General features: G+C 55.6%; 5 protein-coding genes across 5 annotated transcripts; 3 read left to right on the top strand and 2 right to left on the bottom strand.

The window, feature by feature from the left end:
- Positions 1-303: 303 nt before the first annotated feature.
- On the bottom strand, positions 304-2,354 carry ACO1O0_004492 (uncharacterized protein; the record flags this gene model as incomplete). The annotated part of the gene is made up of 4 exons (XM_083193931.1): positions 304-1,067; positions 1,132-1,418; positions 1,493-2,264; positions 2,348-2,354. The coding sequence occupies 4 exons, from the start codon at positions 2,352-2,354 to the stop codon at positions 304-306; spliced, it is 1,830 nt and encodes a 609-aa protein (XP_083050879.1).
- Positions 2,355-3,817: 1,463 nt separating this feature from the next.
- On the top strand, positions 3,818-5,565 carry ACO1O0_004491 (uncharacterized protein; the record flags this gene model as incomplete). The annotated part of the gene is made up of 5 exons (XM_083193930.1): positions 3,818-4,456; positions 4,523-4,636; positions 4,732-4,923; positions 4,982-5,368; positions 5,428-5,565. The coding sequence occupies 5 exons, from the start codon at positions 3,818-3,820 to the stop codon at positions 5,563-5,565; spliced, it is 1,470 nt and encodes a 489-aa protein (XP_083050878.1).
- Positions 5,566-6,288: 723 nt separating this feature from the next.
- ACO1O0_004490 (uncharacterized protein) lies at positions 6,289-7,087 on the top strand (the record flags this gene model as incomplete). Its single annotated transcript, XM_083193929.1, has 2 exons — positions 6,289-6,408; positions 6,629-7,087. The coding sequence occupies 2 exons, from the start codon at positions 6,289-6,291 to the stop codon at positions 7,085-7,087; spliced, it is 579 nt and encodes a 192-aa protein (XP_083050877.1).
- Positions 7,088-8,656: 1,569 nt separating this feature from the next.
- Positions 8,657-10,128, top strand: ACO1O0_004489 (phosphatase PAP2 family protein; the record flags this gene model as incomplete). The annotated part of the gene is made up of 2 exons (XM_083193928.1): positions 8,657-8,832; positions 8,904-10,128. The coding sequence occupies 2 exons, from the start codon at positions 8,657-8,659 to the stop codon at positions 10,126-10,128; spliced, it is 1,401 nt and encodes a 466-aa protein (XP_083050876.1).
- A 339-nt stretch (positions 10,129-10,467) lies between these two features.
- Positions 10,468-23,419, bottom strand: ACO1O0_004488 (putative Hybrid PKS-NRPS biosynthetic cluster; the record flags this gene model as incomplete). Its single annotated transcript, XM_083193927.1, has 12 exons — positions 10,468-12,727; positions 12,785-15,281; positions 15,349-18,345; positions 18,400-18,711; positions 18,800-19,253; positions 19,321-20,880; positions 20,989-21,284; positions 21,416-21,805; positions 21,868-22,074; positions 22,210-22,559; positions 22,633-23,038; positions 23,098-23,419. 12 exons carry the CDS (start codon positions 23,417-23,419, stop codon positions 10,468-10,470), a joined length of 12,051 nt encoding a protein of 4,016 aa, XP_083050875.1.
- Between the last annotated feature and the right edge of the window lie 316 nt (positions 23,420-23,735).

Raw genomic sequence — 23,735 nt, 5'->3', positions numbered from 1 at the left:
CCCCTCTACCTTATAAGTATTTTTGTCTATGCTATGCGTGTATTGCACGAGATCTTGCGTCTGGGGTAATTTTCCTCAATATGAATATCCTGTTGTAGTTGTTGCCAAAGTCTTTCACCTTTTTGTTCTGGGGTATCAATCACGAGCGTCCCTTTGTATGACGGCTGCAGTTGCGCCAATGTACGAAAGCCACGGCATCCTCCGCAGCCAAACCTATCACCACCGAGAACTCCGTAGCCAGACGTATATCGAGAACTCCGCAGCCAGGTTTTGCCCCGCCAGAAGGAAGGGGGCCCACCTTGGTTACAACCAACTCTCGTAAGCATCACCGCCGCCCATGAGAAGTGCTTCGAGTGGCTCCAACCACAGACCCGGCTCGTCCATGGTCTGGAACCCAGCCAGGTCGCCTCCGTCCCCGCCGGGCTCGCCGGGTCTGTGGCTGCTCTGGCTCTCCGCGCCCGCCGCTTCAACGCCGCCGCCGCTGCGCGCGTTGACATGTGCCTTGCTGGAGATGACGTTGATCCACTTTTCGATACACGCCTTCCTTTCCCTGAGCTTCCACGAGACCAAGTCCAGGAAGTCGTTGGCCCATTCCGAACAGTGCGCCGCGGCCATTTCTATCCTCGCTTCCTCGAACCGCGACGCGAGGCGGTCCAGGAGGTCCAGCATCAAATCGTTCGAGCTGCCGCCGGCTTCGAACCCCGCGGGAGCGGCACCGCTGCAGCCATTCATGCCCGTCTCGGGGGCATAGGAGTCTCCCTGCTGGAGGCGGGCCAGCAGCGCGAGCCTGGCTCGCCGGAGGAGGATCACGGTGGTGTTCGTGAGGTGCAGGTACCCGGACATGGGCATGTAGAAGAAGTGGCAGACCGGTATGGTCAGCCAGTCCTCGAACCAGGCCCTCAGTGCCGTATCCGCGCCATCCTTCTTGCTTGCCGAGGGAGTGTGGAAGTAGTCCGGCGTGTGGTGTAGCGCGGCAACTGCCTCGTGATTTGGGATGTGGTCAGCGTCCAATAGCTGCGGCTCCAGAAGTTGCAGCAGCGCAAAATTATAATGGCTGGATACCAGGTCTGCGCTGCCGTGTTAGCTTCGGAACATCTTTGGCGAGATGGCATACAATGTGTAGCTACGCACAGCGGTGGGGCTTCTGCTGACCCTCGGAGCACCGTAGGTTGTCCAAATCAGCCAGGAGGTTGTCGAGGCTGGCAGCCCAGGCATTCGAAGACGGCCGCACATCGACTGACTGGTCGCTCTGCTGGAGTTGGGCGATCATCTCATTCATGCGCTGGACACAGACCAGTTGCGCCAGGACCTTGTCCGTCTCATACTCGAGCCCGCCCTGCAGTTCCTGGAGCTGTCGTTCCATGTGCCGAGTAAAATGCCTGCCCGGTGAGTTCACTTTCTTGAATGCCACCGCAAAACTGGCACGGTCGCGTCAGCTATCATTACACAGGAGAGGCAGGATAGCCGGCAGGATATCGGGGGCGCTGCGAACCTGGAATTGAGGTACCAGACAGCAAGAACAGCCCGTTTCTCATCATTTGACATTGCTCTAGGCTCTTCCGGGTCAATCCCCTGGAGGCCCCTGTTCCTCAGCGCCGGCCTGGCCCGTGGCCTATCTAGCCTCATGTCTACAATCATGCTGGAAGCCATATGTGCGAGGCTGCTGAAGTATCCATGGGCAAAGCAGAAGTAGTGAAAGAAACCGAGGAAAACGACGACGCTCTGCAGGAGGTCCAGAGACCTATCGGGACCCATGAATACTGTGTCGGAGATCTCCCGCAAGAGCAGCCTGCTCTGATTCCACATGGACCGGCGATGCCGTAGCGAGGCCACCATCCTGATCGCCTTGGCGAGGAATGGCCGGGATCGTTCCAGCTCGACCGCGGTGAGCCCATCGGGGATGACGACAAACGGGAATTGAGGACTCAGCCGCGTGCGATAGATCGAGAGAAGGGCTTCGTCAGACTCCTGGGGGCCCGGGTCATCCTTGGCGTCCGTTTCCGAGACGCAGGTACAGGTGGGAGTAGGGAACGGATGGAAGCCTGGTAGCGAAGTCAGGGCGCTGAAAGCCCCGGTAGGCTCGGCCTTGACCTGGGCGACGTAGACATTGGACTCTGACTCTGGTGCAGAGTCATTGCGCGAGTCCTCACTCGCTGTCGCATTGGCCCCCTCGGCTGGGAAGGGGGCCCCGCGGCTCCGGGGGCCGTTTGTGGTGCTGCTGCTGTCATTGTTGACACCACCATGCTTGTGTTCTGGCTGCGGAGCTGCAAGGTTTGGCAGGGTCCTGGGTGCATACAGATCAGCTCAACGCATACTTTTGCTCTGTAGTACCATGCTGGCGCCTCACGAGACATTCTGGCGGATTCTTCTCTTCCTAAGCTTGCGAACCTGCTGCGGGCAGGCTATATTGAGGCTCTGGCACCTGTACGCTCTACTGTATCAGAATGCTTGCTCCGCTCCCAAGGGCCACGACTCCGGGCGCGGAGGTCCGGTGGAGAGTGGGCAGGATGGACGCCGCCGCCCGGAACTTGGAAGCCTCACCTGTTGCACTTGGGATCGCTCGTCTCCTGAGAGCGAATGCACCTGGTCTTTGCTTTGGCGCAGGGGTCACAGGCGGAACCCCATCCTGCAGACCACTTCATGTTCCGTCAAGAGCAGGATGCCGAAAGGCATGTCGGAACTTTCGCAGGGCCGGTCCGGAAAATGAGGCGCGGCGAAAGGAAAATAAAAAACAGGTAACCGGAAGTTTTTGTGCAGTTGAGTAGGGAGGTATTCTCCTATACGGCAGGATGGATTAAGGTGGCGTGGCGGCAATGGAGGTGACGACACGCAGAACACCAAGAACACCAAGACACCACGAGGGACGCGCGTCATGGGCCGAGTGCCGGCTCGCCCAATGCGTCAGCCCCTCCGAATAGGGACTGTTCAAACTTCCGCGGAGTCGAGGCCGGAAAGCTGACAGGTAGCCGACAGGGGACCCCTACTTCAGATCTCCTCGTGCATATCCCGATACTAGTACGTAGTAGTACAACAAATAACTTCCGCGGACTGTCAGCCGGAAAGTTGATAGGGCCCCCCACGCTGACCGCTTTATGCATATCGTGACGACAAAAGGCAAACCGACAGTCTTTAAGCGCCCGAGTATCCTCCCATATCACATTGAAGTGCTCCGTACTCGCACGTAGGATCCATGGATGACGTGGCAGATAGCACGACCACGCCATGGGCCGAGTCGTACAATTCGTCAGCTTGTCCAAATTTCCGCCAAGGTGCGTTGGCCGGAAGTGCCGGCCAGATAGATGGTGCATACCGTATTATTCGTTTATACCCATGGCCGTCACGATCCCCCCAGACGCTTTGGGGAAAATGTCACAGAAGGCGGATATCGGAGCTTATTCTTCTCCCTCTTCTCTGACTGCCGGTGTCCAGCTTTGATCACTTTTCTGCTAAAGCATACGATACGATAGTTGGACTCCTTGCGCAGCTACTCCCCATAAGGCTTATCCGCCAAGTGAAACAAAGACGCTCAGCATGGCATCCAGCAGATTCATCTACGCTCTGGCCACGCTGAGCATGGCCCTGGGTGTGTCTGGCCATACGGATCATGAAATGGCATCTCACAGTGGCGGGTCGCATGCGGCCCAGGAAACCCCAAAGTCATATCCGGAAACATACTTCACCTTGGACGCTCATCAGTTTGCAATTCAGGCTCATATAGGGTTGATGGTCATTGCTTGGCTCATAATCCTGCCAATTGGTAAAATCTCTCCTGGTTTCACTTTGCAGATCTGCCACTGACGCATGGCGGGCAGCGACAATGCTATCCCTTGCCGGGTCTCGCTACACACATTTCGCTCGTCTCGGGCACACGGCAACAAACGTCATTGGAGTGCTCTTAGGAGTCTCGTACAAGAAAAAGACGCCAGAACTGTATCCGGGGAGTGCGCATTCTGCTGTGGGGTGGATTGCCACTGGCATCGCTGCTGCGCAGATTAGCCATCTCCTGGTCGGTCCAGTGACCAAGCTCTTTAACAGGTTCGCGGGCCGGGACGAGAGTAAAAACGGCGGATACACAATGCCCCCGATGCGGGAGAGCTTCAACAGCCTGCAAGACCACGAAGGCCCGTCAGGGCTGTCCCGACAAGGGTCCTTCGACGTGGAGGCCACGCATGCCGGCATCGAGGACCGCGACACATCGTCGGATTCACGGCTGTACCAGGAGGACCCGCACGAGTCGGGCTTCACAAGCGGTGATGATACGTTCTACGGGGAGTCAGATTCGGTCCGGGGCCTACACCACGACCAGAGCGCCGCGGCTTCCAAGATGTTCTCTAGGCCCATCTTGACACGGACGCGGCGACTCACGCTCCTCATATACGATGTGATGGACAGGACGATATTGATCGTGGCATTTGTTGCGTTCTGTACCGGTATCGTCACCTTCGGGGGATTCTTTGTAAGTGCAGATGCGCCCGGGACAAACCCTTGTGCGTGAAAGCAAAATCTGACCGCTGCCTCGCAGCAAGGACATTCCATCTTCAACGGCATCGCCCACTGGATCAAAGGTGGCATCTTTTTCTGGCTCGGCATCTTTAATCTCGGCCGCTGGTGCGGGTGCTTTGCAGAACTGGGATGGGTAAGTAAGATGGCTAGCCACTCTATGGGGCCTGGACTTGAAGCCGAAGAAGAAGGACTTTTGAAACGCTAATACGTCGCATGACACTCGCTCAGGCATGGAATAATCGGCCTGGCAACTCGAAGAGGCAGTTCTGGCTGTCTTCTGAGTTTGTCGAGAGCTCGTTGATCTTCTTCTACGGGTCCACCAACATCTTCCTGGAGCATCTGTCAAGTTGGGGCAAGGCGTGGTCAGCGCGCGATTTGGAGCACGCCGCCATCACCGTTCTGTTCATCGGTGGAGGCCTGGTGAGTTCTTGTTCCAGCGGTACCAGCACCCCCCTCTTGGCTAATGATGTCTGTTTAGTGCGGTATGCTGGTCGAGTACGTCAGGGTCAAAGGCCTTGGTGGGAAAAAGGCAACGCAACACACGCAGACCATGCCTGCCTGGTCGAACGAGGCGACCGATGAGCGCACTGAACGCAAATCAAACGGCATCTCGCTGAATCCGCTGCCAGCCTTGGTCATCTTCCTCATGGGGGGATCTATGTCGTCTCACGAGCAGGCTTCCATGGTCTCGACAATGGTCCACAAGCAATGGGGCAATCTCTTGGGTGCGGCCTCGGTCGCCCGCCTGCTTACTTACATTATCATGTATCTGAAGCCCCCGACCTCTACGTCGCCGTCGCGCCCGCCTACAGAGCTTCTCATGTCGTTCTGTCTCATTTCTGGTGGGATCCTCTTCATGGCAAGCGTATGATCTCTCCGCAGGTTTCTTCCCGTAAAGCTTATTCACTGACACACACGGTGTAGTCCCGCGATACTGTTGAAGGGATGGAACACTTTGGCGTGGACCCTATGGCTCTGTATACTGTGACGATGGGATTCACGGGGATCCTCATGGCTTGGATCATAGGTCTGCTCGCTCTCAAGGGTTGGGCATCGAGATGAGGGGTCGTCTTGATGTGTGTATTTGTGTGCTTTGTACGGAGTACGGATACACTATAGACTGCACAATTAATGATTAATTAGACTACGACGTCATAGAATGCACAAGCTTTAGAATATGCCTCTAGTTTCCATTAGTACCTTGGCAGCACACACACCTGTACATGCCTAAGAGCACACCCAGCACCACAAAGAACCTGAACGGGGGGTTGTACCCACGGGTTCGCCTGGGGTTATATCCACCGGCCAGGGTCTTGACGCGGCTGCATGGGCCTGACCATGCTGCCAAGAAGATGGCGGAGGCCTCACGACGGGGTGCAGGGACTGGGCCGCAGGGCTTGAGGTGGGAGGGTTGGGGGAGACGCTTGATGGCGAGACGTGAAGTAGACGTTGAAATTCAGCCAGAAAAAGGAGAATAAACTCTCGTGTCTATTTATTTCATTCCATTTTTGAGGCATGTTAGAGAGTAATCACAGTCATTTACCGCTTTACAAGGTCTGTATCAAAATAGGCTCAGCAACTTCCGCATACACTCCGTGGAAATTTCGGAGAACCAACAGATTGTCAGCCCCTGCCTACATGTCGCCTGCACGACTAGCTCTCCCCGACATTGATTGATTCTTCCCCCCCCCTTCTTTCGCACCATCACGGGACAATTGGATTCTTCTTCTTTTGCTCAGAATAACGTGCAAGGAGGCAGAAGAGCCTCGTCGCAAAGCGATGACCATGGCGACAAGGCTGCTTTTCTCCGCTGCGGCGCTTTGGACCGCTGGCACGGCCTCAGACCACTACTTTGGTGGCGAACTCAAGGTTCTGAAGGGTGAGACAGTCTCGGCTGAGCCGCTGGTGAGTTGCAAGTGCGATGAAACATGATTCTTCCATTCTTCTGGAGTAGAACTGACGGGTCTGGGGACATAGGGCGCAATCATATCGATTCACATGTTCATCCAACTACTCGCCTACGGAGTCATCTTTCCCATCGGCGTAGTCTTTGGTGTAAGCCCTTTCTTGTCAAACAAGATCAATCAGTCACGATCGCAAACAAACTAACATCTGAACAAAACAGCTTAGCAAATCCTACTGGCACGTCCCAACCCAAATCTTCGGCACCGCCCTCGCCATCATGGGCTTCTTCCTCGGTCGCGCCCACACCAGCCGCCACTCCTCGGGCAACAGCGTCCACGCCTCCTTTGCCTGGATCCTCCAGTTCCTGCTCGCCACCCAGGTCGTCCTGGGAATATTCCTCAAGCGACTATACCTCAAAGGGAACCATGAGAAGAGCACCAATGAGTGGATTAGCAGACTGACCAGACGCTGTCACTCGGTCCTGGGGAAGGCCATGACCGTCTTGGCATGGACCCAGCTGCTGTTTGGGGGCATCACGGCGCTGGGCTCCTGTCAGGGCGACTACATATGCCAGTGCGCCACGCAATTCATCATGGGCAGCGCCTTCTTCGCCTACGGAGCCCTCATCTCCATCATCATCCTCAGCCGGATCTGGCTCCGACGGAGCGGCCGCTCCTAGGGATTCTACGATGGCGTCGTCCCCCCGCGTGGGGTTGCGTCAATACCTTTACCAAGGACGACGTCGACAGACACGACGCCGAGAACGGCCATGACAGGGAGACTGAAGATTTCGAGCTGCACGGCTTCATGAGCGACGCTGAGGACGATGAGGACGGGAGTAGGCGGATGTTACGCATGGAGGGAGGCGCGCAGAGCTTCCAGAGCAACAGTCAGAGTACCGCGGGGAAGAATAGCCAGGCTCGTGCCTAGGCATGTCATTTTGTTTTCACCTTTGGGTTCATGTCGGGATAGCATGTACGGTGTCTCGGGGGGATAATACCAATATCGTCAATGTACATAGGTAACCAACTACTGGGCTAGCGCAAATGTTATTAGGATAGGAATAGGGGCTTCCTAAAGACCGGAGCCAATCTGTACAAGAAGATCTTTTGCGTCACTATTTCTGCTCGAAAAAAACTTGGTTGGATAATTTGCATACGCCCAGGACAAATGGCATGGACCGGGCCGGACCGCGAAGCCTATAGCGACAGTTATTGTCGCGGGAACGCGAACATTTTCTCCTCAGGGTTCACCCACGGGCTGTCTAGTGGCTCTTGTCTATACTTGGAGCCTTAGAGGGCAAAGGGCACAGAGGAGGGTGGTACAACTTGGCGCGGTGGGCGATCGATGGCTCGGCATCGATCCGTACAGGGGTCATGATCTTCTACTGGCATAGGAGATAAGAAATGGGCTTCTAACTCCGGATCGCTCTGCTTGCGTAAGTTGAAGCTTTTCTCCCCGGACTTTCGGAAGTTTTCAAAACAAGTGGGCTTGTCAACCTGTGTCGCTCAGGCTTGCCAAGTGGGACAGGCTCACAGCCCTAGGAGACCAAGGGTATTGATAACCTAAATGCTCCTCCACGCTATATTGGCAAGGCCTCTATAAAGTATTTCGATGTAAAACCGGACTCTTGCCATGTGTGAAAGATCACATACGTATAAGAGAGCTCGCGGCTGCTGTACCTCGCTAGATAGAAGGTATCTTGGCTGTATGAAGTACACTGACTAAACCACCTGCGTTTGCTGTGACACTGATCTTGTCTCCCTCCTACGGAAATTTCCCCAACTACGGAAATTTCGCCAGGACTACGGAAATTCCCCCAGACTGCGCAGCACGGAAAGTAGGTAACTATACCGTAGGGCCTCATGAAATCTCGTCGTGCGTAGCCATAGAAAAGTCTTGAGCTCTCCTGTCCAGCGAAGACTCGAGTGATGACGCGCTGGCGTACGTCACGTTGCGGATGCTGTCGACTAACAATTCATCATGATCGAGGCTGAGTCTAGTCACTCAATCCGCTGAGTTTCGGAATATACAGAATATGTTGTGACAAGGCATATGGATATACTGCGGCATTCATCACCAGTCCAGACTGTCTAGTACCTAGTCTTCCCTCCCGTACGATTTAACTCTCTGCTGGGAACTGCCCGCTAAGCCCTAGTTCCCACGCGAGACCATCGTCTTCACTCTCGACCTTTGCCCTTGCTTGGGCTTTATGGAGCAACAACTGGACCATCGTCCCTACCAGAAGATGCCAGTCTCACAAGGTGACGCTACGACGCTGCGGCGGCACAAAGTGTCCGTCAAGGTCATTCTCTCCTACGTCTTGGACTGGGTCGTCCTCATCGCCGTCGGCATCGTCTCTTACCTCATCGGTGACCTCAAGCCTCAGAAGCGCCCCTTCTCCCTCACCGATCCCAATATCTCGTACGTCAACCCTCGTGCTGCGTCACCCCCTTTCCTTCTCCAAAGTGGCCGAGTGACCTTATCTGTCCTAGACTGCCTTATAGCGAGACCGAGACGGTGCCACTTTGGCTTCTGGGCGTCTTTATTGGGGCCCTGCCCTTTCTCACCATCCTCATCGTCACCTTCGTCTTCGTCCCAGGCGCCACCACCCCTCGACACACGCCCGCATCCCTCGTCTGGAGGCGCAAGCTGTGGGAGCTCCACACGGGCACGATGGGCCTCGTCGCCTCCAACATCATTGCCTTCTTCTTCACTCAGGGCATGAAGAACCTCCTCGGCAAGCCCCGCCCGGACCTCCTAGACCGCTGCCAGCCCGACCTAGACAATGCGGCAGAGCACGCCGTGGGAGGGTTCGCAGGCGAGGCCATGGCCGGCCGGCTCTACTCGGCGTCCATCTGCCAGCAGCAGGACCTGGACCTGCTCGACGACGGCTTCCGGAGCTGCCCCAGCGGCCACTCGTCCGCCTCCGCCGCAGGGCTCGTCTACCTCTCTCTCTTCCTCGCCAGCAAGTTCGCCGTCGCGATCCCCTACGTCCTCCATGGCAGCAGCTCCTCCTCCAGCGCCGCCGCCTTCCCCTCGCACATGGTCGCCGCCGATCCCCTCCACGACAGGCTGAAGGGCTCCGGGTCCCCCACCTACGCACCCCCTAGGCCCATCTACGGGCGGAACAGCACGGGTCTCCGGTCGCTGCGCAGCCAGGCCGCCGCCCCGCCGCTGTACCTCCTCGCGGTGGTGATCGCGCCCCTCGCCCTGTCCGTCTACATCCCCGCCTCGCGCTGGTTCGACTTCCGCCACCACGGCTTCGACATCCTGTTCGGGTACCTCATCGGCCTGGTCCCCGCCATATACTGCTTCCGGTACTACCACCTCCCCGTGTCGGGGGGCGCCGGCTGGACATGGGGACCCCGCGGGAGCGACCGCGCCTTCTGGGCCGGCGTGGGGAGGACGGGCTATGCCTCCGAGGAGGAGGATAATTTCTCAACAGTGGAGGAGGGAGGAGACAAGGTCCGTGGGATGCGCTCCGGAGAGGTCGACTACGGGCGCGAGGACGTGTCGGTGCAGCCGTCTCTGTCGCACAGCGATGGCGACGGCCCTAGCGCATCCAGGTCCCGGCCGTATGGTTCCAATGCCTACGCTTCTTCCGGCCGTTATGCGCCCGGCGGATCACGCAATCCCTATGATGACGCTGCTGCTGGTGGTGGCGGCCGTGATGACTACTTCGACGTGGAGATGCAGCGGATGGGTAACAGAAGATGATGATGATTCTTAAGTGTTGTTGGACTGGATGCTCAGGGCGCATGTAGGTAGATTATTTGAATAGCGTGGTTTGTTTTTCCCCAAAAAGAATCTGTAGGCGTTGGCACGTTACGAGTATATAGTCTTATAAATAGGGGGGTTGGCATGGCTCGCTCTCGCCCAGCGGCTGAGGGCTCATACACGAAGCAGTAAGATCGAACATCTATAGTATAGACAACTATTGACGAAAGAGTATATAGAACTTCGAGTACAAACAGAGACAATTACTATTACTGGAAAAGAAAAGAAATATAAACCACACCATAATAAACTACAATGCAAAATCCTCCATTGTCAGCATCACCTCCGCATTTCCAGCTTAGCCTCCTTCTCAATACTGGCCTCATGGGACATCATGCAATACTCAAACCCAGCCCTCTTGATGACGCCAGTCCACCTCAGCAACGGGACACGAGTGAGATCGTCCCGCTCGCCCATCTGCCCCTCGAGGCGCGACATCAGCTCGCCCACCGAGACGCTGACCTGGCCCGGATAGTGCGTGAAGCTGGTCCCGCCGTTCTCCGTGTTGGCTAGGGCAGACTCGCAGAGCCAGCTCGCGACCTGCGTGGCGGGGATCATGTCCATGCTCCCGGCCCAGCCGGTTGCGTCGGGCATCGCCTTGGTCACGTCCACGTAGTGCGCGAACAGGTCCAGGAGTTCTGTGGACGCAGGCTCCCTGGTCGTGGCGGGGGCGAATCGGTAGATGGACGAGGGAACTCCGAGCGTGGCTGCAGAGCGCTCGAGGATCCGCTCGCTGGCCCATTTCGTCGCCGTGTATCCGTTCGTTCCGTCAAGGGCCGGCGCGCTGTCAGCGGCCGAGACGCTGTCAATGCTGTGGTTATTGTCACCGAAGACGGCGGCGGTCGACATAAAGTGGATAGGGGCCTTCCCTGGAGCAGCCAGCTTGACCAGCTCCTTGGCCGGATGCACGTTGCTGGGCCGCAGAACGTTGTAGTTGTCCCAGAAAGAGCGTGCGGCGCCCATGTGTAGTATGACATCTACCTGGCTCGCCAGGTCGGCAAAGTCCTCTGCACTGAGCCCCAGCAGTGGCATCGAGAGGTCGCCAGCGTGGCATCTTACCTTGGGCGATGAGTGGTTTAGCTTGGCGGGATCTCGAACAGCCACGCAGTGGATTGTCTCGACGTCGGGCCGGGCTGCCAGCTGTGGGATGACATATTTCGCCAGGAAACCTGTCCCGCCTGTGACGACGACCGTCTTGCCCGTCTTCTTCTCCTGAGCCACATCGCGCGTCTTGGAAACCTTGTCGAGGAACGAAGGGGTGGTGGGAGGCGCGGTCTCAGCATCCCAGTCAAGGGGAGCCACACTCGCCGACTCGTCAATCTTGTGTGCCATCTCGCTGAGTGTATTGGCGCCGAGGATATCGTGCAGAGACAAGGCAACGTTGAACGTGATGCGGATCTGGGACTGAAGGCGGATGATCAGGAGCGAGTTGCCGCCAACAAGGAAGAAGCTGGTCGAGGGACCAATGTCAAGCCCGAGGTCCTTGTTGATCTTGCCCAGAACCTCACGCCAGACGCCTCGCAGCTGCACCATCGTCTCGCTGAGCTCTTCATCCTCCTGCTGTTGCGCTGCCTGCGTTCTCCTGGGTAGCGGCAACGCCTTGATCGCTTTCCGGTCCACCTTGGAGTGGTTAGAAAGCGGGAACTTGTCCAAGGCAATCGCCGCCACGGGGACCATGTACTGGGGTACGTCCAGGTTGCTGAGCAGCCGCTCCAGGAAGGTCGTTGTATCCTCGATGCCGTGGTTGGGCGCGAATACCACATGGGCGACCAGGAACTCAGGGTCGCCTTCTCGCAGCGTGACTACAGCCTCGTTGAGCGCCCCGTCGGCCGCCGCCACAATGTTACTCTCAATATCGCTGAGCTCGATGCGCAGACCCCGGATCTTGACTTGCGAGTCGCCTGCGATGCGGCTGTGGAACACCATGGCACCGTCTTCACGCAGATGCGCGATATCACCCGTCCGGTACATGCGTGTCCAGCCATTGGCGATGTCTTCGGGCGTGGCGAAGGGGTTAGGCACGAAATGCCTGTCTGTCAGCTCTGGGTTTTTAAAGTAACCAAGTGATACACCGGCACCACCCAGGCAGATTTCACCAGGGCTTCCAATGGGGACCGGCCTCAGCTCCTCGTCGACGATGTAGGTATCGTAGTTGGGCAGGGAGTAGCCGCACGGGATACGACCCATGCTCTCCAGCTCTTGCTTCTCGCGGTACGCAATCTCCATCTTGGTGGACGATATGGAAATCTCCGTAGGACCGTAGGAATTGTAGAAACGCAAGTTTGGAAGATCAAGCTTGGCAAATTCTTGAGTGACAATGGTAGTCAAGCTCTCGCCGCCACCAAAGGCGGAACGCCACTCTGATGAAAGGCGAAGCGCATCTCCCCCGTACTGCATCCACAGCAGATACTCAGATGGAGTTGCCTTGGTATACGTGATGGACTGTTCGTGCATAATCTTGGTGATTTCAAGAGGGTTACCGCGTGCGCTCCATGGGACGATGTGTACACTGCCACCGTTGGTGAGACCCGTGTATATCCTAGACAGTCACAGGTCAAAAATCTGTATCTTTGGATGGGGAGTGTTTGGCACTTACTGATCCGAGGAATGGTTAAATGTGAATGCGCTCTGCTGCAGAGTACGCTCAGCGCCCAACTTCCACATTTTCGTGTAGCCCTCGATCTCGTTGCGCAGACCCGAGTGCGTGACCACGATACCCTTTGGTGTACCAGTTGAACCGCTAGTGTAGAGGATAGCAGCTGGCGAGGATCCCTGTGCGCGGTTTTCAATGTGAGCCGAAGCCTTGGAACCGACAGTAGTGACATCGATGACATGGGCGCCATCGACACCAAGCTGCGGCACATCGTTCAAGGTAGTATTGTCCACGAGGATTGCTGTCGGCTCGCAGTCTTTCACAACGGACGCGAGACGGGGCAGAGGATTCCGGAGGTCCAGCGGTACATAGATAGCACCCACTCGCATGATGGCGAGCATGGAGCATACCCAGTCTGACGCTGCTTGCTGGAAGACGGGCACCCGAGATCCGCTGCCGGCCCCCTTGCTTTCCAAGACCTCGGCAATTGCTTCAATACGGTTTATCATGTCATTGTAGCTGAGCTCATTGCCGAAGCCATCCGTGAGGGCGACCTTGTCTCCATTCTCCTGGGCAACCTGGTCGATCCGATGGGGAAGTGTTGCGGGCCAGTCAGAGAGCAGACGGGGGCCACGGCCAACCTGGATAGCCTGGGTGCGCTGTTTTTCGCCATAGAGAGGAGTGTCCTTTAGGGATATAGAAGGATCGCTGGTCAAGGTTTCGAGGAAATGGGTAAAGGTCTCCGAAAACAGGACCGTCGCCGTCATGTCGTAGAGACTCTTCTGCGCTCGGATCATAATAACTGTGTCCACGGCGCTGTCCGTGACATCCAACGTGATGTCATATGCGCTCTTGCCGTGGTCGACTGTCTTGATTTCGAACTCAGTATTGCCAAACGCATGCTTGGTTGGGAATCCCTGACGATAATCAAGGAAGGCCTGGAAGAATGGGCTATACAGCGAGGAACGAGCCACGTTCAGCTCGGCCAATAGAACATCAAAAGGTACGCGAGAATTTTCAAGCGCTGTATAGTGGATGTTTCGAGCCTCGACCATGGCGTCGGTAAAGTTCTGGTTGTCTTGACGGCGGAATCTCAGGGGCAGCAGGTTGAGGAAGAATCCAATACTGCCTCGGAGGTTGGGCTCGGAACGACCGGCATCAGCGACGCCAATTGTTAGATCTGGGGCGTCCACGAAGCTGAAGAGCATGGCTTTGAAGGCAGCCAGGTAGAGATGGAACGGCGAAGATCCGCTGGCCTTGGAAAAGGACTTGACTCGCGCCAACAGGTCGGGCTCTAGTCGGAACGCTACTTGATGGGTATCGTATACCTTCATCGACGTTCTGGCGCTGACGCGAGCCACGGGCAGCAGTGGCAAGACAGATGGCGGGTCATTGGCAGGGAACATCTGCCGCCAGTAGTTGAGCTGCTTATCCATAGCGCCGCTCTCCAAGGCCTCACGCTGAGCCACAGAGAATTCGGGGTATTGACGTGGAGGTGCTCCGAGATGTTGGCCGTTGTAGGCCTTCTCCAGGTCGGCAAGGAAGATCTGCCAGCTGATGCCATCCATGATGATGTGGTGGTAATTCATTAGGAGGAAATGGACCGACGGCGAGAGCGTCAGGAGAACCAGTTTTAGTAAATCGCCGCTCTCCATGTCGAGTTCGTATGTTTTAATCTTGGCGTACTCGGTCTCGACGTCTTCTTCGGATTGGATGTTCTTACACTCGAGGCGCAGTGGGGAGCTGGGCATGACCTGCTGGCTAGCTCCCCCTTTCGCAATCTGGTCTGCCACGAAAGAGGTGCGCAACGACTCGTGCCTGGAGCAAACCAGACGTATGGCTCTTGTCAGGTCGTTGACGCGAAGATCTCCCTCGATGCGGTAGTAAGTGGCGACATTGTGTGTGCTTTGGTCGGCGAGCAGGTGTTGAAGGAACCAGTATCGAGACTGCGCTAGGGAGATGGGAACACTCTTTAGAATCTTTTGGGGTCGTCGGATTGTGGAGAGTGCTCCTGGTTTCGCATTAGTCTTGGGAGACTCTGCGACGGGAACTTCGTCATCGCCCACCTCAGATCCTAGGGAAGACTGTGCCGTCGACACTGTTTTGGAAGTAGGAGATGAATCTCCTGGTGTCGAATTCGACTTCAAGGTAATGACACTTGATAGCAAGTCCTCCTCCTGCAGCTGCGGAGGCAGTTTCAGCTCCAACTTGGCAGCGGGCTTTGCGGGTTTCGCTGGCTTCGCAGCCTCGGTCGTTGGCTGGTCGATGCCAGCTAGGGCTGTTGGCGGCAGGAGTTCGAGTGCTTTCTGGCAGAGCTCCGTGATGGAAGCTCCTCCGATGATCTTGAGCACGGGGATGTCGGCCTTGAGGTTCTTCAAGAACCACGCTCGCACTTCAACCGCAACCAGGGAGTCGATTCCAAGTTCGTTGAGGGGCGCATCGTGGTCGATGGCCTGGTCGCCAAGCTGCAATATGACGGCCAATTTATCCGAGAAAGAATCTGGATGGCTGTTAGCATAATCACTGTGATTTCTCAACAGATGATATTTATAAAGAATCAATCTTACCGATGATGACGTCCAAGGCTTCCTTCTTGGAAGCAACCTGTGCGAGTTGCTGGCTCAGGGGAAGCGAGTTCTCCTTGCGTTGATACCCAGAGCTAGACTGATTCTTAGGTTTCTCGATGATGCAGTGTGAGAAGAGGGGATTGGTGAACCACGGGCCTTTGATGTCCTCGTCTTCGCGGAAGTGGCGCACGCCCATCGTCACGACGGCCTCGGGAAGGGTGTCCTTGTCCTGGGGCTGTGGGAGACCAGCAAGGATGGTCTCTGCAAACGCATTGCGCAGATCCGCCTCATTGATGGGCTTGAGTCCGAGTCCTATCAACTGATCGCGAACAACCTGGGCCGCCGACTCCACATATCCAATACCGGCGACACGGCCGATATCAAAGGTAGAGCCAGCAAGGCCGCGCTTGCGTCTCTGCCTGGCCAAGCCGTTCAGATAGCCACATCCAGCAGCGTACAAGGATTGGCCTGCGTTACCGCAAACCATCGATACCGAGGAGAACATGACGAAGAAGTCAAGGTCATCCTCGCTGAACGCATTCTCAAGGTTGATTGCTCCATCGACCTTGGGTCCAATGATCTGCTGCATCTTGTCTGCCGACATCCTGGAAAAGAGAGCATCGTGGAGGACCATGGCTCCGTGCGCCACGCCGGCAATGGGGGGGCAAGATTCCCTAATGACCTTTACCGCATTCTCTACACTGTCGCTGTCAGTGACATCCATGGGGAGTACCTTGACGTTGGTGCCTGAGCCCTGGAAAGACTCGATCCATCTTGGATCGATATTAGGACGCCTGCTCGTCAAAACAACGCATCCGGCGCCATTTGATGCCATCCATTCACAGAGCGATTGTCCAATCGAACCACTCAGACCAACCAAGACATAGGTCTTGTCCTTTGAGAAGAAGCCCGAGATGTCCAGAGCACGCACATTGGTCTTCACCAGCCCATCCGAAGGCCAGTGAATGGCACTCGTTGCGTGGTACTGGGTCGATGGCTGCCCAACCTGGCCAAGCTGAATGACCAAATTTTGGAAATCTTCCTGAGCAGCCAAAGTCGCAGTGGCCTTGGTGACCGCATCCTCAAGTCGAACCGCCAAAAGTTCTCGGTCGTATGAGAGAGGCAGCGAAGATTGAGACTGGAACAAGGAGGATGCATCAATTCGCTTGCAACCGACAGGCAAATCCTGACCGATACGGAGTCCAAGATGTCCCCCATATTGGCCCGCAGAAGGCGTAGTTGTCAAGTCGAGATAGTGTGAAGGCTTTGCGTTGCGAAGTGTCTTCCGCAAAAAGTGCCGAGGTGTACGGTCATTGATCTTGAGTACCACTGGGCCTGGCGAGTCGACGATGGCTTCTGCCGAGTCATATGTGATGCTGAGACGAATACTTGGGTCCGAAATACGCCGGGACAAAGCCGCAGCCAGGAGTTGGTCTTCCTTCGAACAGTGTACCAGCAAGTGATCGCTCGAAGACAGCTTCTCAGCCAGAGTGGTTGCGAGTAACTCGCTCGCCACAAGAATCAAAAGCTCTTCTGATGAGCGAACCATGTTGCTGGAGTTGGGGACAGTCATCTTCGCAACCGGTGACTGCTTATTAGTATTCGCGGTCGACAACAACACGGTGGGACCCTCTGTAGAGTCATCTTCTCTACCAAGAGCAACGAACAGGGAAGTGCCTGGAGCAACCTGAAGTGCCATGGTGCTCGAGGACTCAACCCTGAAAGATCTTTCCTGGTCACCAAGGGATGCTTGGTTCACTAGAGAGGCCGGGGAACCCTCGCTTGGTGCTGAAAACGAGACCTTGTCGCTGGACTCAATTACGGGTTTCGTGACCGCTCGTCTACCAGAGTTCAGTCTGGCATTGCGGTTGATATCGGCGACAATTCGAGGAATCTTGATCTTCCCATCTTGGATGAAAGCCTCGCGCTCCTTGGACCACAAAAGCGGCTGGGGCTCATGCTCCCACTCATCAAGGGCATAGAGCTGCAGCAGGTGCTCCGCGATAAGTTTCGAGATGTTCTCCTGCTCTATGTCTGCGATGTCGAGGTTGTTCAAGCTGACATGCGGCGCCTCTGTGCGCAATGCACGGCAGAAGGCGATACTTGCCATGTGGTATGGCTCGTCTGCCAAGGCACCTTGCGTGACCCAGAGGATATTCTTGGCCACTTCAGACATCCTCTTGACGCCCTCCATCTTGTCTTCCGTGATATCCTCGAAGATGGGAGAGTCAAGGTCCACCAGGTTGATGAACGTGCTCATCGGATCCAAATTGGACGCCTCTTCCTCGGTTGGCAAGCTATCAAGAATGGCGATTTCGCCGCAGAAGCGCTGCAGGTGTTCTTGCAACTCTTCGGCTACCCGTGAAAGCTCTAGCGAGCCGTTTCCAAGGATGACAAGGCTCTCGATATAAATAGAGGCCGAACTGGACAGTGAGGACAGCGGCCGACGCAAAAATTGTACCCGGTTATCAACCGCTTGAGAAACGACAACCGACGCTGGCCAGGTAATAGGACTGACATCAGTGTTGATTGTGTCGATGCCTGAGAAACCTGCCTTGCGCAGCTGCGAATGCCAAGCGCCGCGAGAAATGGTCGGTGACAACTTGCGGCCATCATCGACACCGAGCCACCAACCAGGAAGCACTCCGAAGATGGTGTTGGTGCGAATCACCTCGAGAGGCATGGTGAGTTCCAGGATCAGGAGATAACCTCCAGGCTTCAAAAGCGCTCGGGTGTTTGCCAGTGTCGTTTCAAGTGAAGCAGTCGCATGCAAACAGTTGGAGGCGATGACGATGTCGTAGGAGTTGGGTTCGAATCCTTGGCCCTTGGGCGCCTTCTCCACATCGAACGCCTTGAACTCCATCTTGTCACTATATGCCTCGAATAGCTTTTCAGCAAGGCCAAAGAAACCGACACTCAAGTCCGTGAATGTGTAAGATGACATGGCGCCTTCAATGGTTTCGAGGACCGCCTTGGTGGCACCACCAGTTCCAGCACCTATGAGTAGTGTTAGGGCCTGCCACATATGATTGTCATGTTTTTGAATCTTACCTATCTCGAGGATCTTTGCGTGTGGGTAGCGGTGGATGATCTGCTTCATCATGTTGGCCAAGAACTCATTTGCAACTTCGGCTCCCAAGCTCTTCTTGTAATGCTGCTCAAGCATGTCGTCCTTGATCATGTGCTCCAAGATGGTCGTCTCGCCTCGCACGGAGGCGGGCAAGTTGTCGCCCACAGCGAGAATAATCTTGACATTACCATCCTCGCGGTATGGCTCAATCAGTTTCTCGATGAATTCGGGAGTGTCCTTTGACCATTCCCTCTTGATATGTGGGTTTTTACCCTTGGAGACATTGAGGAGAACTGCGTTCAAGATTAGCATCAGCGCCTATCAAGAACGAATTGGAGGAAACCATGGCTAAGCAGCTGAATGGTATGAATAGAAGCTTACCATGCTTTACCCAGTTGCGAAGATGGAGGAAGTGCGGCGGGCCGTTCTTCCACTCTTCATCGGTGAGTTCGGCAGCCCACCTTGAAATGTAGAAATAACAGAGCCTTTCGCAGACCATGCTCAAATCAAGCTCGTAGGAGGAAGGCTGTCGACCATCTGAGGCGACAGCTCCATCTGCCACGGCTGAAGCAAACTTGGTATGAGTGAACATGACACGGTCGTCTGACGCTGCCGCCGGAGCCAGCGGCTTGATCACCAAGTCTTCGACCTGGACCATGCTGTGCTGGCCATCTTCACTCATCAGCTCGATGAACCCAGAGAAGGCCTCCGAGTCTTCGAGGCTGGAATGCACCGGGATGCGAGACCCAGCAGGGAGCGGCGAAGCACACGTTGCTGCGTTAACCCTTATAGTTCCAATAACGGTTGGGACGTGCAGGGCCCAAAGACGCTCATCCTGTCAAACATATCAGAATCCGCAGTGCTTAGAACAAATAAGGATAAATTGGAGAGTTGCAACTTACCGCTGGCGATGTGTACGCAAGAATCGAGGCTTGGAACGCAACATCGAGGGTGCTGGGGTGAATGAGGTACCTGGAAGGCTCGGAATCCGCATACTCGTAAGTGTCTATCAGGCCACTGGAATGACCAAGGCGACGCTGTGTCGATGACAATGTCCTGAATGGACCTGTGTAGCCGTACCCAAGCGTGGCAAGGTATTCATAGAACTCATCGCTGTCAACTCCACGCAGGTTGAAGTCCTCCACAGGTGTAGAGGAGAGGGCGTCAACATCCGGCTCCCCGAACACTATCTTAACGGTGCCTGTAGCATTGGTCGTCAACTCTTGCTTCGATCCAGTGCCGGTGACGGGTAGTGCGTAACAACAGAAGTCGGCAGTTGCTGTATCGTCCTGGTGGAATTGGATCTTTGTCAGCGTGACAAGAGTTTCGACGTTGGCATTTTCTGCATCGTCAATGACGGTTGCTCGAGGAATGGACAAGTTATGGAGCTCATATGTCTTGACACTCTTCTCAGCCGCAAGAATCTTGGACGACTCAATCGCCATGGCGACATATCCAGCGGCTGGGAAGATCATCTGCCCCTGGATTTGATGCCCGGTGAGCCACGGCATTTCTGATACATTGAGAATGTTCGACCAGCGCATGTCCTGTGGTGTAGAGTCGGGTGAAAGACTGCCCAGGATCTCATGGTTTGGCTCTGACCGGGAACGAAGCTTCCTAGATCGGCGCGATTCGCTCCAGTAGGATTTTCCATGATTCCATTGGTAAAGAGGCAGACCCGTCACCAACCGGGGCTGTACTGATTTCGAACCTGCTGCGGCCTTTGCGTAAGACTGGAAATCGACACCGGCAGCTCCCAGTTGTGTCCAGACAAAGCCAAGGCTGTCTGCGAATGACTCGACGTCGTTCTGGCCACGGCTGAGGACACCACTGTACGAGAGAGGAGTGGACCGGTCATGGCTAACATTCTGTGCCACGGGGCCCTTGAGTGCCGGATGGGGACCAACCTCCAGACCGACATTGATCTGGTCATCCGAAGCGAGAGCGTTCTCCACAGCCTCTGCGAACAGGACCGACTTGGTCATGTTGTCCCTCCAGTACTCGTCTTGTATCTCGTCGACGGGAGCAACCGGCTCGTCACTGCCACTCACGCTGGAGTACCAAACGCAAGAGGTGTTGCGATCCTTCTTGACCCGGACGCCACATGCCTTCAGGGCCTCGACGTACTTGTCACCACATGGCAGCATGTGATGCGAGTGATAGGCCTGGTCCACCTGGAGCAGCCTGGCGAACTTCTTCTCCTCGTCAAAGACCCTCTTGGCATGGGCGATGGCATCGGCGTCGCCGGACAGAGTCACACTCGCTGGGGAGTTGTGGGCAGCGGCAGCAAGGCGGCCCCGGAAGGTCCGCAGGTTGATGAGCTCGTGTGCGTCCTCCCAAGAAGTGCCCACCGCAAGCATGGCACCCTTCTGGCCGCTGCCGCCATCGGCCAAGGATGTGTACAGTCCTCGGTAGTAGGCCACGCGGATGGCGTCTTCGCCTGAGAGGAAATCGGCCGCATACTGCGAAAACACAATGTCAGCATTGTTGTACCATTAAAGTATTGCCGTGATACCTGGGATTGTCTTGGGGCAAGTAATAAAGCGGGTGGAAATAAAAGGTATACGTACAGCTGCCGCAATTTCACCAGACGAGTGGCCTACCACGGTAGTGAAGTTGATTCCAGCGGTACGGAGGAGGTCCACCAGAGCAACCTGGATCGCGGTGCAAAGAGGCTGTGAGAAGGCGGCCTCGGAGAGGCGCGAAGTCTCTTTCCCAGCAAGTATCTGCTCCGTGAGGCTCCATTCTGGCCGATCGGCAGCAGGCAGAGAGGCCAGAGAGTTCTCGAGGTCCAGGATTCTCTGGCGCACAAACTCGGAGGAGCGAATTAGATGCGCTCCCATGGATGCCCACTGCGCACCCTGACCTATAAGTTGGACAACGTCAGTTCTGATTGCTTTAGGAAATCCAAACAATGGTTATAGTGTTTGGCTCCAGTGGCCCCAATTACTCCTCGGCCAGGAAAGAGAAAGGGAAATACGCAAGAAGTTTACGCACCAGTAAAGACGCCCAGTATGCGAGGCGCAACGGTAGTCTGTCTGGAGCTTGCACGGACTCCCAGAGTGGTGCCCGGTTTCGTCTTGAGCGTCTCCAGCTTCTCATCAATCTTCTTGACCAGCTGCTCAATTGTAAGGGCGGAGAAGGCAATCTTCAGGGGGAAGTGACTCCTCCGCGCTTGTAATGTCCAGGCTAGATCGTAGGGGTTGATGTTGCTGTGGGTTTTGAGATACTCTGAGTAGGCCTGCAGTTGCGCAACCAGAGAACCCTCAGACACGGCGGAAAAGACGAATGGTGTGAAATTCGTGACATCGGAAGAAGTGGAAGTTCCAGGTTCGGTAGGTCTGGAGTACTGTTCCAAGATTGCGTGTGCATTGCTGCCACCGAAACCTATTCAAAGTTGAAAGGGTCAATGACTGACACAGAGGGTGGAGTATCGGAAGGCAACATACCGAAACTGTTGACACTGACACGACGGGGCACTCCTTCTGGGATTTCAGGCCAAGGCGTCAATTCTGTCGGTACCTGCAGGCTCTTGTAGAAGGGCTCGAGCTTCGGGTTCAGGGTCTTGAAGAGAAGGTTGGGTGCGATGTATCCATTCTGGATACTAGCTGAGGCTTTGAGAAGACCGGCAAGACCAGCGGTGCCCTCAAGATGACCTAAGTGAGAGATATGGTAAGCTAAACCTGTCCAATAATGGATCTTGAATGTCTTGTAGTGTTAGATATCAAGACCTGGGCTATAGCGCAGATCTGGATCAAGAGATTGGGAAGTTGGGAGCCATAATCACTCACCAATTACGGTCTTAATGGACCCCACGTATAAAGGGGTTTCGGAAGCAGGGATATGACGACCAAACGACTCATAAATAGCCCCAGCTTCCCTGGGGTCGCCTGCTTGGGTGCCGGTGCCATGGGCCTCGAAGTATTGAGGTCGATCACGCGGGTTGTTGACCGGGTCCAGCCCAGCCCTCTTGTAAGTCGTGTGTATCAGTGCAGATTGCGCTTCTGAACTGGGCATGGTGAGGCCGGGGGTTCGGCCGTCTTGGTTCGTGCCTGTCTCGCGAATAATGCTCTCAATGTGATCCCCATCTGCGATTGCGTCGCTGAGCCTCTTCATTATAATCGCAGCCGTGCCCTCACCACTGTGAGAAACCAGAGTCAGTATATTATAGCTTCCATCACTGATGAGAGCTCAGAAAATGAAGATGCACATACCGAGCATAGCCGTCGGCATCCTTGTCCCACATGCGTGACCGGCCTGTCGGCGACAGCATTTGCAGCTTGCTTTCCGCAATGAACTGCTCTGGGTTGAGAATGACCTGAGTACCGCACGCCACGGCAACACGCGATTCTCCTGAACGGAGGGCCGTCACTCCCTGGTGCACGGCAATCAGACTAGAGGAGCATGCTGTGTCAATAGTCATGCTGGGCCCCCTCCAGTCAAACACGTAGGAGACGCGGTTGGAGATGATGGCCCGATTAGACCCCGTGGCCAGATATTGGGGAATGGTGTCAAAGTCCCTGACGCTCTGGTCCATCCAGTCAACACTCATTGTGCCAGTGTAAACAGCTGTGTCGGAGCCCCTGAGCCCTTCGATGGTATGACCGCCACTTTCCATGGCTTGGAAAGGGGAAAGAAAATCAGCTGGAAATCCGTGACCGGCTGCAAAGTCAACTTACCTTCATAGACCGTCTCTAGGAGTAGCCGCTGCTGCGGATCGATCGAGTTCGCTTCCTTGGAATGGATATTGAAAAAGGCAGCATCAAACACGCGGATGTCTTCTTCCAACAGGTATGCGTGTCGTACATTGGTGGTTCCATGATGGGCACCATTTGGGTGATAGAAGCCCTTGCCGAATCGATCTGAGGGGATCTCGAAGCCGAGATCTCGAGGCTCTGAGAGGAGTGCCCATAATTTTGAGGGAGAGCTTGCGGATCCAGGAAAACGACAGGCGCTTCCTACGATGGCAATGGGCTCTGCCCTTTCGCTAGGGTGAACCATTTTGCAGCGATTGTTGAAAACAGAGTCAAGTTGACTACTGGGGCGGCTTAGACTGGAAGGGATGCAAGTTGGATGCAGGTTGGACGCAAGGAACTTTGCAGGGTCGATCTTCTGTTGTATTGAGTCGATGCGTACCAGTATTAATGGATCATGCTCACATGGGCTACGTTGCTGTTCAATCCGGGGACCCATCACCATTCACGGCTGCATGCCGGTGATGCCGCCTCTCGGCCCGGTCAGCCAACGTCGCCCGTGTGTCGGTGGCCGAGTCACCGAAGACACCGAATCCTCCAAAAAACAAGATACACAACGAGAT

This window comes from Amphichorda felina (genome assembly GCF_050947745.1).
Source record: "Amphichorda felina strain 45539 chromosome Unknown scaffold_4, whole genome shotgun sequence".
NCBI lineage: Eukaryota > Fungi > Ascomycota > Sordariomycetes > Hypocreales > Bionectriaceae > Amphichorda > Amphichorda felina.
The sequence above is the reverse complement of the archived record's forward strand: the minus strand, read 5'-3'. Positions and strand labels throughout refer to the sequence as shown.